Here is a 16,041-nt window from a genome sequence, read left to right as displayed (position 1 = left end):
TGTTTGCGGTGGTTATGCACTGCGCCCAGGGTTGGGCTTTTCCCTCCCTGCCGCTGGAAGCTCAGGGTGGATTCCATCAGCCCCTTGCCAAGCTGGGAAGGGGAAAGCGTGAGTACAACAGTCTCACACCACACCCAGCCCGGCAGCCCACTGTGGTTCCCTCCCCATTCTGTGGGGATGGGTATTGGCCAAGGCTGTGGATCTGCAGTGTGAGGAAGGGGTGAGGGCACTCCTGCTGCTCCCGTACAGGTGAGTGGGGCTGCCCTTCCTGCCTGCCTCCCTCCCTTAGCAGCACAGTGCTCCCATATCCACTCCCCTCCCTCACAGAACCCTCTGGGTCTGCTGTCTGGCCCAATTTTGTGCTGCCCTGAGAAGCAAGAGAGGTTCTTCCCTCTCAGTGCATCCAGCTCCTCTGGCACCAAGAGTAGGGTGCAGCCTCCCCATCAATCAACACCCAGAGAACACAAGCAGATTCAATGCAAAAGAATTTTTATTGGATACAAAATCATTCCAGTTTAGTGAAAAAAATGACATCATTGCTGATGAAGCTTGTCCGGGCTTAAACCCGAGACTTGCTCCTGTCTGCTCCGGTCCTGCCGTGGCCATTGGGTCCCATCCTGTTACGCCTGGGCTTTGTTGGTGGCTCCATCCTCAGAAGCTGGTCCGGTCTGTGGGGCTGCAGGGCTGACCTGGATGGGCACGTTCCTCTCGGGAGCGGCTGGCAGTGCCAGCTTGGGAGCCTCGATGCGGAGCTGCCCATCCTTGGACAGGGAGCAGGTCAGCGCTTCGGCGTCCACCTCCTCGGGCACGTCCCACTCCCGCTTCAGCACCTCGTACTTGTAGGAGAAGGAGCCCTTCTCATCGACATTCTGCGTCTCCTTCTGCCCCACCAGCACCACCTTCCTTCCCACCACCTTCACCGACAGCTGCTCGGGAGCGAAGTTCTTGACATCCTGGCAGACAGAGAAGCCGTCCCCAGAGCCCTGGGTCAGGGTCATGCTGGTGTTCGGGGTGCGCTCCGCGGCGATGGCTCCGTGGTTGCTCAGGAGCTGCTCGAAGCTGCTCATGAATTCCCGAGCTTTCTCCATCTCCTGCTGCAGCTCGGTGAAGATGGTCTCTGCGTGTGGCCAGAGGGTCCTCACTGTGCCCAGCCGGCTGGCCAGGGAGCTGGAGGCGAATGGTGCGAGGTGCATCCGGCAAAGCATCGCTGCTCTTGCTGTCGTTTTTGCTGCTGGCGGCTGCTGCTGCTGCTGCTGCTGCTTCTGTCCCCTTTCCAGTGGGCTGGAAGCGTCTGCCCCGCTGCTGCCGTCGGAGGCTTTTATTCCCGTTCCTCGGAGGCGTGGCCTTGTCCCGCACATTACGTCACCCTCGGGAGAAGAGCTCAGCCCTTTCCAGCCCGTTCCAGCTCATTCTTGTTACTCACCCATGAGGAGAGGCGCCGCTGACGTCGTGCCCGGCATACCTTCGCCCTGACTCTTAGAGCTCTGCTCTCCTGGCTTATAATTAGCAGCATCACCTCAGCCTCTGAGCGGGATGCCTGAGCCACCCCTGCCAAAAATCTGTGCCCTTTGCATTTCCCAGGCATGGAGTGAGTGTGGGCTCCTCCCTGCCTCCCCCCACCCTCAGCTGGGGCCCATTTCTCCCCATCTGTGCCCAGGGAGGTCCCCTCAGGTGAGACCAGAAGTCAGCCCGTGGGCCCATGCCCAGGTGGCATGCACAATGGGGTGCTGAGGGGTCAGGGCAGGATGGGGGTGGCCAACAGGGAGAGGAGTCCCAGAAAGTGCAGGAAGTGCCTGGCAGCAGATGACATGGGACACGTTGCTTTAGGTGTGGGACTGTCCCTGTACTGGCAGAAGTGATGCCCTCCTGGCACAATGGAGCCTTGGCTCCACCGAGCCCCTGGCAGAGGGGCCAGGGAAGGGCTCTGTGGCCCCTCGACCATGGCCCCACTGGCCCTGCTGCATCACGATGGCTCTGCAGAAACCTGAGCTGCCAGCAGTGACTGCGGCTCCCTATTTGTGGCATGTGACTTGTCCCCAGAAACAGGCGCTGCTATTTTGGCTGGCGGATAATCAGCCTCTCAAAAATAGGCGATGGCTCCAGGAGGGTGCGTGGGGAGAGAGCGTTCTGGAAGGGACACACCCCTGGGCAGAGGAGGATAAATTCCGCTGCTCCCCTTGCCCCAGCCCAGTACCGCTCCAGCCACTGCACCGAGCAGAGCTGCAGCACAACCAGGAGCACTCGTTGGGAGCAGAGATGCTTTGCCGCCTGCACTTTATGCCGCCCATGTCCAGCTCACTGTTCCCGTGGCTGGGACCCGTCCGCACCCTCTGGCCACATCCAGGCACCCTCTTCGCCGAGCTGGAGCGGGAGATGCGGCTGGAGATGGAGAGGGCTCGGGAGTTCATGAGCAGCGTCGAGCAGTACCTGACCAGTGGGAGCAGCTCCGGACGGCTCGGCATCGCCGCAGACCGTGCATCGAGCACCAGCGCAGCCCTGACCCAGGGCTCTGGGGACGGCTTCTCTGTCTGCCAGGATGTGAAGGACTTTGCGCCCGAGCAGCTGTCGGTGAAGGTGGTGGGAAGGAAGGTGGTGCTGGTGGGGCAGAAGGAGACGCAGAGCACAGACGAGAAGGGCTCCTTCTCCTACAAGTACGAGGTGCTGAAGCGGGAGTGGGACGTGCCCGAGGAGGTGGACGCCGAAGCGCTGACCTGCTCCCTGTCCAAGGATGGGCAGCTCCGCATCGAGGCTCCCAAGCTGGCACTGCCGGCTGTCCCGGAGAGGAACGTGCCCATCCAGATGGGGCCGGTGGTGGCACAGCCAGCTGGCAGCACTGAGGATGGAGCCGAGCGGGCCAAGGCATGAAGAGGAGCAACGGGGGCCAGGCTGAGCCTGGCTACAGAGGCAGCTGCTGGCCGCAGAGCAGGACCGCACTGGGACTGCGCGATGGCCCGGGGGGTGGTGTCTGCCCAAAACATGCAGCTTTTTTGATATGTAATAAATATTTCTAACTTTTATTTGTGTGGCTTCGGTGTTTCTAGTCTTGCCCAGCCCTGTGCTTTGCAACGCTCCTGCCTGTGCCCTCGCAGCGTGATGGCAGGGTGGGGAACAGGGCAGTGCTGGCACAGGGCATGTCCCTGGCACCTCTCCCCAGCTCTGCCCTGGCAGAGTAGGTTGGGCGAGGGGCTCCAGGCCATGTGCAGCACTGAGAATCCCCGGGAGCTCCTGAGCATCCCCCAGGGTAGCCTTCGGACACCTGACTCCCATCTTTGGGCTGGTGCTGGGACACTCCCGTGCGGTGCCCGCGTCCCCCGTGCTGTCCCCCCGGGCAAGTGCTGGCACCTTCCAGGCGCTGCCCGCAGCTCCGCGCCCCCGCCCGCCTCTAAGCCGCACCCCCCGGTGAAAGTGGGCGCGGCCTCTCATAAATGGCCAGCGGGCGGACCCGGTTCGCTGGTACCGGTCAGGAGGCGCGGCCAGGCTCCGTGCCGGGCGCTCGGCCGCACCCCGTGCCGGCGGTGGGAAGGCGGAGGGCGGGACACACACCGCATTTGGAGAAGAGGGCGTGGCCATGCTCCATATTTGCGGGGCTCCGCGGAGTGCCGAGCGCGCCGTGCGGCGCCGGACCGGGCGCGGTACCGGTTACCGGAGGGGCGGCAGGGCTCCTCCGGGCACCGACGGCTCGGCACCGCCCCGTGAGGGGCTGTCGCGGTGGGTCGTCATGACCGGACCTCGATCCTCTCTGGACGGTTCACGGCACGCGCAGTCCCGAGTCGGGGCTCTGCTCCCGTTCAGGACAGCGGGTGACGCGAACCGGCCCCGGGAGCGCCGTCCCGGGAGCACCGACCCCCCCTCCCCCGCTGCAGCCGACTACGGATCCCGGCGTTCCCGGCGCGCAGGCGCAGTGAGCGCGGGGCGCACGCCGGGCCCGGCATGGCGGAGCCGGAGGCCGCGCAGCCCGGGCGGCCCCCGCCTGGCCCGGGCACGGGAACGGCGGTGGCGGCGGGGGCGAGCGGGGTGACGGCTGGAGGAGCGGGATCCAGCGACCCGGCACGGCCCGGGCTGAGCCAGCAGCAGCGGGCGAGCCAGCGCAAGGCGCAGGTGCGGGGGTTCCCTCGCGGGAAGAAGCTGGAGAAGCTGGGGGTCTTCTCGGCTTGCAAGGTGGGGCACACAGGAGGGAGGGCGGGAGGTGGGGTTCAAGGCTGTGCATGGGTGGGGAATGCAAGGACGGGCGTGGGTGGGGGTGTAGGGGATACAGGAGTGGGGGTTCAAGGCTGTGCTTGGGTGGGGGATGAAGGATGGGGGTGCTGACCTGAGTGGGGAATGCAGGAGGGAGTTGCAAGGACGCTTATGGGTGTAGGAGGGGAACTTAGCGGGTGCAGGAGGATGAGTGCAAGGAATGCATGGACAAAGGATGCAGGATTGGGTGCTGGGATGTACATGGGGTGCAGGACGGGGGTTTTGGGCTGTTCGCAGGCAGGGGCTGCAGGAAGAGAGTGCTGCAGGGAGGTGCAGGGATGTCCCTGAGCAGGGGCTGCGAGGTTCTGGGGCTGCACGGGAGAGTGTTGGGATGGCGGGTGATGCAGGATGGGGGCTGAGAAAAGCTGGGGTGGGTGAAAAGGGGCAGGTGGAAGCCAGGGAAATCGTTTCACCAGAGAAGGTGGCAGCCTCAGCACGTGGCAGCACGTGAGCCACTGCGAAGGCCACTTCTGTCCCTCATACCAGGCCAATGACGCCTGCAAGTGCAATGGCTGGAAGAACCCAAACCCCCCCACAGCCCCTCGGATGGACCTGCAGCAGCCGGTGACCAACCTGAGTGAACCGTGCCGGAGCTGTGGCCACGCGCTGGGTAGCTCCTGTGGGGCCTCACGGGCAGGGTGAGCAGTGCTGATCCCCTGGTCTCACCGCGGCTTTCTCTCCGGCACAGCGGACCATGTGTCCCACCTGGAGAACGTCTCGGAGGACGAGATCAACCGTCTGCTGGGCATGGTGGTAGATGTGGAGAACCTCTTCATGTCAGTGCACAAGGAGGAGGACACGGACACCAAGCAGGTGTATTTCTACCTGTTCAAGGTGCGCATGTCTCGCTGCCCCACTCACGGTGGGACTTGTGCAGAGTCTCTGGTCCTTGTGGGGAGCTGGGGCTGCTGTCCCGCTGTTCATGAACTGAAGCTGGGACTATGAACCATCCCACAGCCCAAAGATCTGAAACACTGACCTTCTTCTGAAGTGACCTCTGTCCTGGCCTTGAATTCCCTTGGGGTATGGTTTTAGGGGATGAACGGGTGTCCTTCAAGGGCAACCCCGGTGCCTTCCTGGTTGTAGAAATCAGAGCAGCCCCATGGCAGTGTCAGCCACCTCCACCATTCCTGGAGCATCCAGTTCCTGGGACTCTGGTGACCATGTCTAATGGTGTCTTTGTAGCTGCTGCGGAAGTGCATCCTGCAGATGAGCCAGCCTGTGGTCGAGGGCTCCCTGGGGAGCCCCCCCTTTGAGAAACCAAACATTGAGCAGGTGAGGCTGCTGTCAGGCTTGTGCACCGCCCTGATGACTTATCCTATGTTCTGCTGTTCTTCCATGGTCCCCTCACTCTCTGGGAGGCAGCACGGAAGAACTCAGAGCAGCCCCTGGCACCCTCCCAATGTTCCATCCTCTCCCCAGGGAGTCCTGAATTTTGTGCAGTACAAGTTCAGCCACTTGCCACCCAAGGAGCGCCAGACCATGTATGAGCTCTCCAAGATGTTCCTGCTGTGCCTCAACTACTGGAAGCTGGAGACGCCGTCCCAGTTCCGTCAGCGCTCCCAGAACGATGATGTGGCCACCTACAAGGTCAACTACACCAGGTGAGGGCAGGGGGTGGTAATTAGCCAGCCACCCTGGGGTCTCACTCCTGGGACTCTCCCCAGCTCTCCAAGAGTGTCGGTCCACTAGGAGAGCAGGCACCCAGTGGGGCCAGTGCTTCTAAATGTCAGCCACGCCCTTCGTCCACCTTCTCTTCTCGCCCCTGCTCCTGGCAGCGTTGTCCCAGGAGGGATATGCATGCTCTGGGGTCTCTGGTTCCAGCCTTGTCACCGGAGCCCCTTCCTGTCCCACAGGTGGCTGTGCTACTGCCACGTGCCGCAGAGCTGTGACAGCCTGCCCCGCTACGAGACCACCCACGTCTTCGGGCGCAGCCTCCTCAAGTCCATCTTCACGGTGACCCGCCGGCAGCTGCTGGAGAAGTTCCGGGTGGAGAAAGACAAGCTGGTGCCGGAGAAGCGGACACTGATCCTCACCCACTTCCCCAAGTAGGTGCCCAGTGTGGGGATGGCTGCTGGAGCACTGAGGGGACTCCTCCTTTGGGATGCTTGCATGCTGATGTGCCACTCCCTGCCAGGTTCCTCTCCATGCTGGAGGAGGAGATCTACGGTGAGAACTCTCCAATCTGGGAGGCTGATTTCACGGTGCCAGCTGCGGAGGGTGCCCAGCTGGCGTCTCGCCCAGGTATTTCAGGAAGCAGCTCCCCCTGTTTGGGGGCTGTGGGATAAAGGATCAAGGTGCAAGTGAGCTGGGCTGCCGCGGCTTGATGAGGCGCTTTCCAGCAGTCATGGGCACCACGGGTCTGTTCCAGCTGCAGTCAGCACCGTCGCCGTGCCCACCACTCCTCTCTTCAGCAAGAAGCTCAGCAGCAGCAGCTCAGCCGCCAGCCTGGACGCCAGCACTCCAGAACCCCTGCCAGGTAAGGTCACATTAGCCCACGCCACAAAGCTGGAACTGTCCATGGTCCCTCCCGGCACTGGATGTGCTGCTCTGCTCCCATTCCAGGGGAGAAGCGGAAGCTACCTGAGAGCCTGACGCTGGAGGATGCCAAGAGGATCCGTGTCATGGGAGACATCCCCATGGAGCTGGTGAACGAGGTCATGCTGACCATCACGGACCCTGCTGCCATGCTGGGCCCTGAGGTATGGGCTGGGGATGCTGGGGCAGCTCTGGTGCTCTCCAGTGCCCACAGAGCTGCTTCCCCAGTGTGCCAGGGTGGAGTGGGGCTCCCCCAACAGAGGGACAGTGACCCCCCCATGCCCCCAGACCAGCCTGCTGTCGGCCAACGCGGCGCGGGATGAGACGGCGCGGCTGGAGGAGCGCCGCGGCATCATCGAGTTCCATGTTATCGGCAACTCGCTCTCGCAGAAATCCAACAAGAAGATCCTGATGTGGCTGGTGGGGCTGCAGAATGTCTTCTCGCACCAGCTGCCCCGCATGCCCAAGGAGTACATCACTCGCCTCGTTTTTGACCCGTGCGTGGCTGGGGGATGCGGGGGGGCCGGTGCGGGGGGCTCCCCTCACCCTCGGCTGTGCTGCCCGCAGGAAGCACAAGACCCTGGCGCTGATCAAGGATGGCCGAGTGATCGGGGGCATCTGCTTCCGCATGTTCCCTACCCAAGGCTTCACGGAGATCGTCTTCTGTGCCGTCACCTCCAACGAGCAAGTGAAGGTGAGAGCGGGGAGAAGGGCACACACGTGTGCCCCTCAAAGCTGGGCAGGGTGGTCTCTGTGTAGCTGCCCCTTGGGCAGCCAGACCTGCTCAGCACTGACCAGCCCCAAGCAGTGGTAGTTGCTCCAGGACATCTTCCAGCTGCCATTTCCATGGGTGGGAGGGGGTTGTTAATCCCAACTGGGGCTGCCTGGGGGGGGTCCCTGTCTCACGGTGCTTCCCCAAGGGCTATGGGACACACCTGATGAACCACCTGAAGGAGTACCACATCAAGCACAACATCCTCTACTTCCTCACCTATGCGGACGAGTACGCCATTGGCTACTTCAAAAAGCAGGTGGGCTCCTTTCCCTGGGAGCTGCCCCCAGCTCTGCTGCACACCTGCCCCCTCCCACCCACCCCCTCTCTCCTAGGGCTTTTCCAAGGACATCAAGGTCCCCAAGAGCCGCTACCTGGGATACATCAAGGACTACGAGGGGGCGACCCTGATGGAGTGTGAGCTGAACCCCCGCATCCCCTACACTGAGCTTTCACACATCATCAAGAAGCAGAAGGAGGTACGGCCCAGGAGTGGGCAGATGGGTGGGTGAGCACTGCCAGCCTCCCCCTGAAGGTGGGGGAGAGATGTGGGGCTGTGCTGGCCCTGAGAGTAGACTTGCAGGGCAGAGAGGGGGCACTGGTGGCTTTGACACTGGCCGGGGTTGTCTCTGGCCCTGCACAATGGATTTATGGGGTCCCACATCACGGTGTGGCAGAGCATCATGCAGTCCCCACTCATCTGCCCCCTTCCAACCCCCCTTCCCTGCAGATCATCAAGAAGCTGATCGAGAGGAAACAGGCGCAGATCCGCAAAGTCTACCCAGGCCTGACCTGCTTCAAGGAGGGTGTGCGGCAGATCCCCATCGAGAGCGTCCCTGGCATCCGTGAGTCCTGGCAGGGGGTCTGGCAGGAGGGCTCTGTCCTCCCTCCCCATGGCTGCAGGGCAGATGTGGTGACGCTGACGCTTGTCTTCCAGGAGAAACAGGATGGAAACCACTGGGGAAGGAGAAGGGGTGAGTGCTGCATGAGGGCGAGGGGCTCAGCTCTGCCTGTACCTCAGTCCTGGCATTGGCCAGGCCCTGGAATGGAGAGAGACTGATGGGCACTGGCTTTGTCCTGCAGGAAGGAACTGAAGGACCCAGACCAGCTCTACAACATGCTGAAGAACCTCCTGGCCCAGATCAAGGTGTGGGCAGGAGAGGACCCTTGCTCCAGGGTGCCTGTCTGCCTGACAGCCCTCAGAGCTGCCTCCCTTGGGATGGGCTGTACAGGGCTTTGCCCTTGGGGCCTGCTGGGGTGACCCAGGTGTGGGGAGAGCAGGACTCTTGAGTGCTGGAGCGAACAAGGGTTGTGTGGTCATTGCTCCAACTGCCCCCCACTTCTCCCCAGACCCACCCCAGTGCGTGGCCCTTCATGGAGCCAGTGAAGAAGTCAGAGGCACCGGACTACTATGAAATCATCCGCTTCCCAATAGGTAGGTTGCTGTGTCCACCCCCCCAGGACAAGATTACAGAAGAGAGGGCTGAGGACCCCCCCATTCATTGTGGGGTCTGTGCTGGGGACTCAAGTTTGGGGTGGTGGGAGCCTCAGGATAGCCCAGAGTGAGAGAGGGATGAGTTGGGACCTGTGGTTGGTGTCCAGCTCAGTGGCTGGGTGGTGCAGAGGCCTGGGGAGGGGCCCTGACCGTTCCCCACCCCCAGACCTGAAGACCATGACGGAGCGCCTGAAGAACCGCTACTACGTCACCAAGAAGCTGTTCATCGCCGACCTGCAGCGCATCATCACCAACTGCCGCGAGTACAACCCGCCCGACAGCGACTACTGCAAGTGTGCCAACACCCTCGAGAAGTTCTTCTACTTCAAGCTCAAGGAGGGGGGGCTCATCGACAAGTAGGGGGGCTGGCTTGGACCTGCTGTGGCCGCTGGCCCTCCCATGGGAGGGACCTGTGGGATCCAGCCCCACTCTCTCTGTGGGTAGGAGCTGCTGGAGGGATTGGTGCTGCTGAGCAGCCTGGGGAGCTGGGCCTTCCTTCTTGGGGAACCACAGGGGCTGGGGGGGCTGGTGCTTTTATCCCTGAGGTGCTCTGGCTGCCTCTCCTAGGGAATGGGGGTGAGGCTGGAGCTGCCTCATCAGGATCTGCCCAGGGCAGAGACAGCACTGAGCTCCTGCCTCTGCCTGGGGAGGGGGAGCCCCCTGACCCCTGTGCGTCCCCCCTACCTGGGATCGTGCCTTCTGCCCTGGCTCCCTGTGACAGGGCAGGGGCACACAAGTGCTTTGGTTTCTGCTCCGTCCACGTGCAGGCAGCCCCTACCCCTCACACTGAATGTACGGCGGGGTCAGCCCTGCGGCTGCCCGCAGCGGTGCTGCTCCTGGGCCAGGGTCCTGCTGGGCAGGGGGGCTCTACCCTGCACCCCCAGTTCCTGCTGCCTCTGTCAGCTCTTTCCCCGGGGCAGGTCTGCCTTCCCTGCCTGTACATCCTCCCTGCCTGCCCCTGCTGCCAGCTGGGGGGGGTGGGGGGCTGCCAGCCCCAGTCCTGCCCCTCCGGGTGCCAGGGAGGGTGGCTGCCCGGTGCTGTGCTGGCTTCTGTTCCCCCTGCTCCGCTCCAGCTGGCAGACACCTCTGCTTGTCTCCCTCCTTGCTCCCCCCTCCTTGTGACCCCCACCCCTTTCCCTGCCCCCCACTCGCCCCCATTCCACTTGACTGGTGTTTCGTTGGTTTGTTTGGGTTTGTTTTTTTTTTTTAATAAATGTCTTTGTGCAGCCCCAGCTCCATCCGTGGGGCTCACCCCAGCGTGGTGGGCAGGTGGACAACCTGGGATGTTGTGGAGGGTGTTTGTGTTGGGGAGGGGAATAGGAACAACTCGGGATGGGGAGAGTGTAAAGATCCCCGTGGATGGGCTGGGGTGCACTGGGCAGAACTGGGGTGCAGGGTTGGTTGGGGTGCTCAGTGCTGCGCTGGGGTCCCGGACCGGTCGGGGCGCAGGGGCCGTCTGGGTGCGGGGGGGTGCTGTGGGAGCTCCACTCGGTTTCGGTTTCGGTTCTGATCTCCGGGCCGGGCGGCTCGGCTCGGCTCGGCTCAGTTGGCCCCAGCGCGGCCGGCGGGGCCCCCCCTTGCGGCCCCCCCCCACTTGCGGGACCAGCAGGATGCGCCGCCTCCAGTTTCGTTTCCCGGCTGGTTCCGCCTTCGGCCGATGCGGAACGCGCAGCGGCGGGGAATGGAGCTCCGGGGGTACCAGCGAGAGGCGGCGGCCCCGGCCCTGCGCGGCCGCAACAGCATCGTTTGCCTGCCCACGGGCGCCGGGAAGACCCGCGTGGCCGTCCACGTCTGCCGGCGGCACCTGCAGAGCCGGCCGGGCGGCAAGGTGGCCGTGCTTGTCAACAAGGTGCTGCCCTGCCCCAGGACCGCGGGAGCCACGGCTGGTGGTCCTGGCCGGTGCTGAGCGTGGTCCTGTGGGCGCAGGTGCACCTGGTGGACCAGCACACCGAGAAGGAGTTCCAGGCACTGCAGGACACCTTCAAGGTGGCATCCATCAGTGGGGACACCAGCCACAAAGCCTTCTTCGCCTGCCTGGTGAAGGAGAACGATGTTATCATCTGCACAGCCCAGATACTGCAGAACGCCCTGGTCAGCACGGAGGAGGACATGCACGTGGAGCTGACAGGTGGGCAGCAGACCACATACGCTGCTGGCCCCACAGCCATGGCTGAGCCCCCAGCTGAGCCCCATCTCACCCCGCTCCACTCCCCGTCCCGGAGCAGATTTCTCGCTGCTGGTGATAGACGAGTGCCACCACACGCACAAGGACGCCGTCTACAACAAGATCATGCTGAGATACCTCCAGCACAAGCTCAGCAGGGAGCAGGAGCTGCCACAGGTTCTGGGGCTGACAGCGTCACCTGGCACTGGGGGGGCAACGTCCTTCGAGGAGGCCGTAGAGCACATCCTGCAGGTGTGTCCTGTGCCCCCTGTCCTGCTTCAGCACAGCTTCCCCTGGGGTTCAGCAGGGTGTCCCTTGGGATGGGGGTTGATGTCCAGGTGTGTGGGTGCTGGGCAGACCAGAGGAGTCATCCCCAAACTCATCAGGTTGCCAGTGAGCACCATGCAGTGCACTGTCCTGGGCAGCTGGGCTCAGGGTGGAAGCAGGATCTTTCCCTCTCAGATCTGTGCCAACCTAGACACTGAGAAGATCACATCGGTGCAGGACGAGGCGCAGCACCTGCAGAGCCATGTCCCCCAACCCAAGAAGCAGTATGACCTGTGCCAGGAGCGAGTGCAGGTGAGGTATGGCTGCTCAGAGCCATGGGGCTGCTCACTGGGTGGAAGATGAGACCCTCAAGCCTTGCTGGGTGAGGAGCTGTGTCCCTTCATCCACTTTGCTCAGGCCAGTGTGAGAAATCGGTTGACCCAGAGTTTTGGTGCTGGGGGATCCTGCAACTGTCTGGGTCCCGCCATGCAACCAGCCACGATTCCCAAATCCTGAGCCCCTCCCTGCTCCCAGGACCCCTTTGGTGAGCAGCTGAAGAAGATGATGGTGCAGATCCAGCAGTACATGGAGAAGCCGGGTCTCCCATGGGACTTTGGCACGCAGATTTACGAGCAGCGCATCGTGGAGCTGGAGAAGAGAGGTGAGGGTGCAGCAGTGCAGGTGTGGCGGTGCTGAGCCACGGGGCAGGCTGTGACTGCCGTGTCCCCTGGCCCCACCAGCTGCAGAGATGTTTTGTCGCAAGACCCGGGTGTGCGCCCTGCACCTGCGCAAGTACAACGACGCTCTGCTGATCAATGACACCGTGCGGATGATTGACGCCTTCCAGTGCCTCCAGCAGTTCTACAGCGCTGAGAGGGATGAGAAGGACCCCACTGAACAGTTCCTCATTGCCACATTCGAGGGTAACAGAGGGGCCTGGAGGGGGGTGATGCTGGCTGCATTTTGGGTGTAAGGAGTCTCCCCGACACCCCTCTCACCTGTGCAGAGAACAGGGCGAGGCTGCAGGCACTTGCCGGGGACCAGCGCTATGAGAACCCCAGGCTGGGCAAGCTGGAGGGGATCCTGCGTGAGCACTTTGAGCCCGTGGGCGCTTCTCGTGGCATCGTCTTCACCAAGACAAGGCAGAGTGCTCACAGCCTGCTCAGCTGGCTGCAGACCACGGCCACGCTCCAGCACATCAGGGCCACCGTCCTCACTGGCGCTGGCTACAGCAACCAGACCAGGCACATGACACAGGTGAGTGGAGGGTGGGCAGGAACTGGATTGATCCCACTCTGCACACTTTGGGGGTGCTGCTGGTGCTGCCCAGGCCTCAGAGCCCTACACAGCTGCTGAAGCATCACCCCCCTGTCTACCCAGAACGAGCAGCAGGATGTGATCAAGCAGTTCCGTGAGGGAGCCCTCAACCTGCTCTTCTCCACCAGTGTGGCTGAGGAGGGCCTGGACATCCCTGAGTGCAACATCGTGGTCCGCTATGGGCTGATGACCAATGAGATCGCCATGATGCAGGTGCTGCCCAGACTCCCTCTGGCCCTGCCAGGAACCCCCAAAGCCGTGGGGGTGGGACATGGGGGCTCTTGCCTTCCCTGCAGGCATGTCCTTGGGGATGAGCCCAGCCCCTGGCAGAACATCTCCTTGACAAGGTGCAGGGGAGGGTGGAAGTGGCTCTGTTCTCACAGGGTGGCACGAAAGGGTTGGCTGTGTCCCTCTTCTACTGACTGCAACATTTGGACCTTGCTCTGCAGGCCCGGGGCCGTGCCCGTGCTGAGAACAGTGTCTACTCTGTCCTTGCCAAAGCCAACAGCAGAGAGGTGGCCCGAGAGCTGCTCAACGAGGACCGGGTGGAGCTCATGAAGAGGGCGATTCAGGCAGTGCAAGCCATGCCTGAGCAGGAGTACAACCAAAAGGTAGGTGCTGGGTGCTGCCATGGGCACTGGCAGAGCCAGGCAGCTCTTGCCCACCTCTGCACCCTGCATTTGGCTGCCTTCTCTGCCCCAGGGCAGCACCAGATCCTGAGATGGGGTTGTGTGAGGGGCATGGGGCAGTGTGTGCCCATCCTGCCCTGCCTGTCCTGCCCTGTCGCTTGCACTCGTGGGATGATGCATCCCTCAGTGGATCTTGCCATATCTGCCATCTGTCTTTGCCTGCAGCCCTGTGCTGACCCCTATCTCCGCTGTGTCCCCCACAGATCCGGGAGCTGCAGCGGGTGGCCGTAGCCAGCTGGCTGATGAAGGAGGCCAGGATCAGTGAGCGGCGGCAGCTGCACGACCCAGACGCTGTTCGCCTGTACTGTGTCAACTGCAACATGGCCGTGTGCCATGGCAGTGACATCCGCACAGTGGAGGGCATGCACCATGTCAACGTCAACCCCGAATTCAGGTAGGAGTCTTGCATGGGCAGGGGCGAGCGGGCAGGGGTAGCGCCAGCCTGCTGCCAGCTCTTTCTCTTGGTACAGGGAGATTGCAGGAGCTTTGTTTGACTATGGGAGCACCTGTGCTGCCCTGTTTGTGCTCCCTGGACCATCATCCTTACTGTCTGGTGTCCCCTTCCTTCCAGGCTGTATTACAGAGTTTCCTCTGGGAAAATACAATTCCAGCGCACTTTCAGGGACTGGGAGCCTGGCTGCCGTATTGCCTGCAGCGCCTGCAGCCAGGTGAGCACAACCATCCCCCTGTGTCTGCAGCCCAGTCAGAGCTGGAGGGACAGGAAGGGCTGTGCCTTGTGCCCCAGCTCACAGCTGCACATACCTGTGTCGTGTGTGCTGAGGGACATGGACGCAGGCTGCCTGCAAAGGAGAGACATGCCTTGGGAGCAAGGAAGTCGCCCATCCCTGTGTGCGTGGCCCTGCAGCCTGGGGACGCTGTGTGTGCGGTGTCTAACTGTCCCCTCCCTGCCCACACAGGACTGGGGCATGGAGATGCTGTACCGGCAGGTGAAGCTGCCTATCCTCTGCATCAAAAACTTTGTGGTGGAGACACCGGCAGAGAAGAGGAGGTACAAGAAGTGGAGCGCTGTGACGTTCCCCATCAAGGCGTTTGACTACCTGGAGTACTGCGCTGACACCCATGGCCTGTCCTTCTAGCACAGGCTCTGTTCAGAAGAGGACTATTCACAGGGCACTTTCAGGGTCTCACATGAAAGGGAGAGGCTTCCTCGACCCTTGGACAGAAGGCCATGGCTCACTCCTCTCTTCCTCGCTGGTCTGAGCTGCAGCAGTGCGTCCCGTGCTGGAGCCCATGGCTGCTGAAGGAGCTTTGCTGACCCCGGGCAGCAAAGAAAGGATGAGATGCTGGGATCAAAAACTACCCAAACCCTTCCTTGCTCCCCATGCTGCTGCCTTCCCCTCTGCAACCCTGCCAGGAGAACCATCCGTTTTTGTGGGGCAGGACACAGCCCACTGCTTCTCCACTCTGATTTGTGAATTCATGGGTCTCCATTAAAAACGCACGTGCTAGACTGAAGGGGCAGGTTGGCCGTGTCACTTGTGACAAGAGCTGGCTGGGCAGGAGCGTTCGAGGGGGGGACATGGCACCAGAGCCAGACCCCACTGTGTGCTGTGCCAGCAGAACAGGGCTCTCCAGGGGACAGTGGAGCCTGTGAGGCCGCCCCGGCCCTACCCCCCCCGCAGACAGTGGCCTGTCTCACCCACCCACCCAAGACCGAACCTTCTCGAGGCCCAGAACGAGCCTAAACCCCTCTGGGGCAGCCCCAGGGGGTCCCTCCGGGGCTTCGGGCGTCCCCTCGATCTCACCTGGGAGCACCCTGGAAAGCGCTTTGCGTCCGAGCCGCGGGGGAGCCGCGGGGCTTGCGGCAGGACTCGGGACCGGGACCGGGACCGGGCCGGCTTCGGGGCGAGGGATTCGGTACCGGGGTGCGCAGCCCCGGACCGCGCGTCCGCCCGTGCTGTGCCGCCGCTGGGCGCTAGAGGGAGCCCCGGGCCGGGCTGGGGATGCCCGAGGAACCGGGGAATGACCGGGGGGACCGGGGGATGTTCGGGGAACCGGGGGATGATCCGGGGGAACCGGGGGATGTTCGGGGGACGGGGGGATGTTCGGGGAACTGAGGGATGCCCAGGGGGACCGGGGGATGCCCGCGGAACCGGGAGATGTTCAGGGAACCGGAGGATGCCCGGGGAACCGGGGGATGAGCCGGGGGGACCGGAGGATGCCCGAGGAACTGGGAGATGATCCGGGGGACCGGGAGATGTTCGGGGAACCGGGGGATGCCCGGAGAACCGGGATATAATCCGGGGGGACCGGGGGATGCCCGGGGAACCGGGGAATGATCCGGCGGGACCGGGGGATGCTCCGGTGAGTACAGGGGGCTGCAGCGGTCGCACCGGCCGCTCCCCGCGTGTCCCTTCCCCGCGGGATCCTGGCCCGGGGACGCCCCCCCCGCCGGTAAGCAGCGCGGATGCTCGGCAGGTCACAGGTGGCTCCGCGGGTGGCGGGGAGCTGCAGAAGGACGAGGACACGTGCAGGGGACCAGAGTCCTGCTCCTGCCTGACTTTGGTACCAGAGGCTCCCGCAGTGTCAGGCACACACAGCC

General features: G+C 63.0%; 4 protein-coding genes across 4 annotated transcripts; 3 read left to right on the top strand and 1 right to left on the bottom strand.

Annotated features, from left to right (window-relative positions):
* Nucleotides 1–472: 472 nt before the first annotated feature.
* On the bottom strand, nucleotides 473–1,307 carry LOC116455838 (heat shock protein 30C-like). Its single transcript, XM_032134127.1, has one exon. It carries the CDS (start codon nucleotides 1,203–1,205, stop codon nucleotides 621–623), a length of 585 nt encoding a protein of 194 aa, XP_031990018.1. The 5' UTR covers nucleotides 1,206–1,307; the 3' UTR covers nucleotides 473–620.
* Nucleotides 1,308–1,456: 149 nt separating this feature from the next.
* Nucleotides 1,457–3,017, top strand: LOC116455837 (heat shock protein 30C-like). Its single transcript, XM_032134126.1, has one exon. It carries the CDS (start codon nucleotides 1,969–1,971, stop codon nucleotides 2,863–2,865), a length of 897 nt encoding a protein of 298 aa, XP_031990017.1. The 5' UTR covers nucleotides 1,457–1,968; the 3' UTR covers nucleotides 2,866–3,017.
* Nucleotides 3,018–3,587: 570 nt separating this feature from the next.
* On the top strand, nucleotides 3,588–10,323 carry KAT2A (lysine acetyltransferase 2A). Its single transcript, XM_032134124.1, has 18 exons — nucleotides 3,588–4,158; nucleotides 4,723–4,846; nucleotides 4,925–5,070; nucleotides 5,422–5,511; nucleotides 5,659–5,840; nucleotides 6,093–6,284; nucleotides 6,374–6,480; nucleotides 6,608–6,715; nucleotides 6,802–6,938; nucleotides 7,063–7,271; nucleotides 7,342–7,468; nucleotides 7,695–7,805; nucleotides 7,882–8,025; nucleotides 8,277–8,391; nucleotides 8,484–8,520; nucleotides 8,630–8,693; nucleotides 8,897–8,981; nucleotides 9,208–10,323. The coding sequence occupies exons 1-18, from the start codon at nucleotides 3,931–3,933 to the stop codon at nucleotides 9,399–9,401; spliced, it is 2,400 nt and encodes a 799-aa protein (XP_031990015.1). The 5' UTR covers nucleotides 3,588–3,930; the 3' UTR covers nucleotides 9,402–10,323.
* A 186-nt stretch (nucleotides 10,324–10,509) lies between these two features.
* DHX58 (DExH-box helicase 58) lies at nucleotides 10,510–14,954 on the top strand. Its single transcript, XM_032134125.1, has 12 exons — nucleotides 10,510–10,890; nucleotides 10,968–11,169; nucleotides 11,267–11,457; nucleotides 11,668–11,784; nucleotides 12,007–12,133; nucleotides 12,213–12,395; nucleotides 12,479–12,729; nucleotides 12,853–13,002; nucleotides 13,239–13,400; nucleotides 13,682–13,872; nucleotides 14,050–14,146; nucleotides 14,396–14,954. The coding sequence occupies exons 1-12, from the start codon at nucleotides 10,699–10,701 to the stop codon at nucleotides 14,573–14,575; spliced, it is 2,043 nt and encodes a 680-aa protein (XP_031990016.1). The 5' UTR covers nucleotides 10,510–10,698; the 3' UTR covers nucleotides 14,576–14,954.
* The last annotated feature ends 1,087 nt before the right edge of the window (nucleotides 14,955–16,041 follow it).

Source organism: Corvus moneduloides, chromosome 26 (genome assembly GCF_009650955.1).
Source record: "Corvus moneduloides isolate bCorMon1 chromosome 26, bCorMon1.pri, whole genome shotgun sequence".
NCBI lineage: Eukaryota > Metazoa > Chordata > Aves > Passeriformes > Corvidae > Corvus > Corvus moneduloides.
This window is presented reverse-complemented; position numbering and strand designations above follow the sequence as displayed.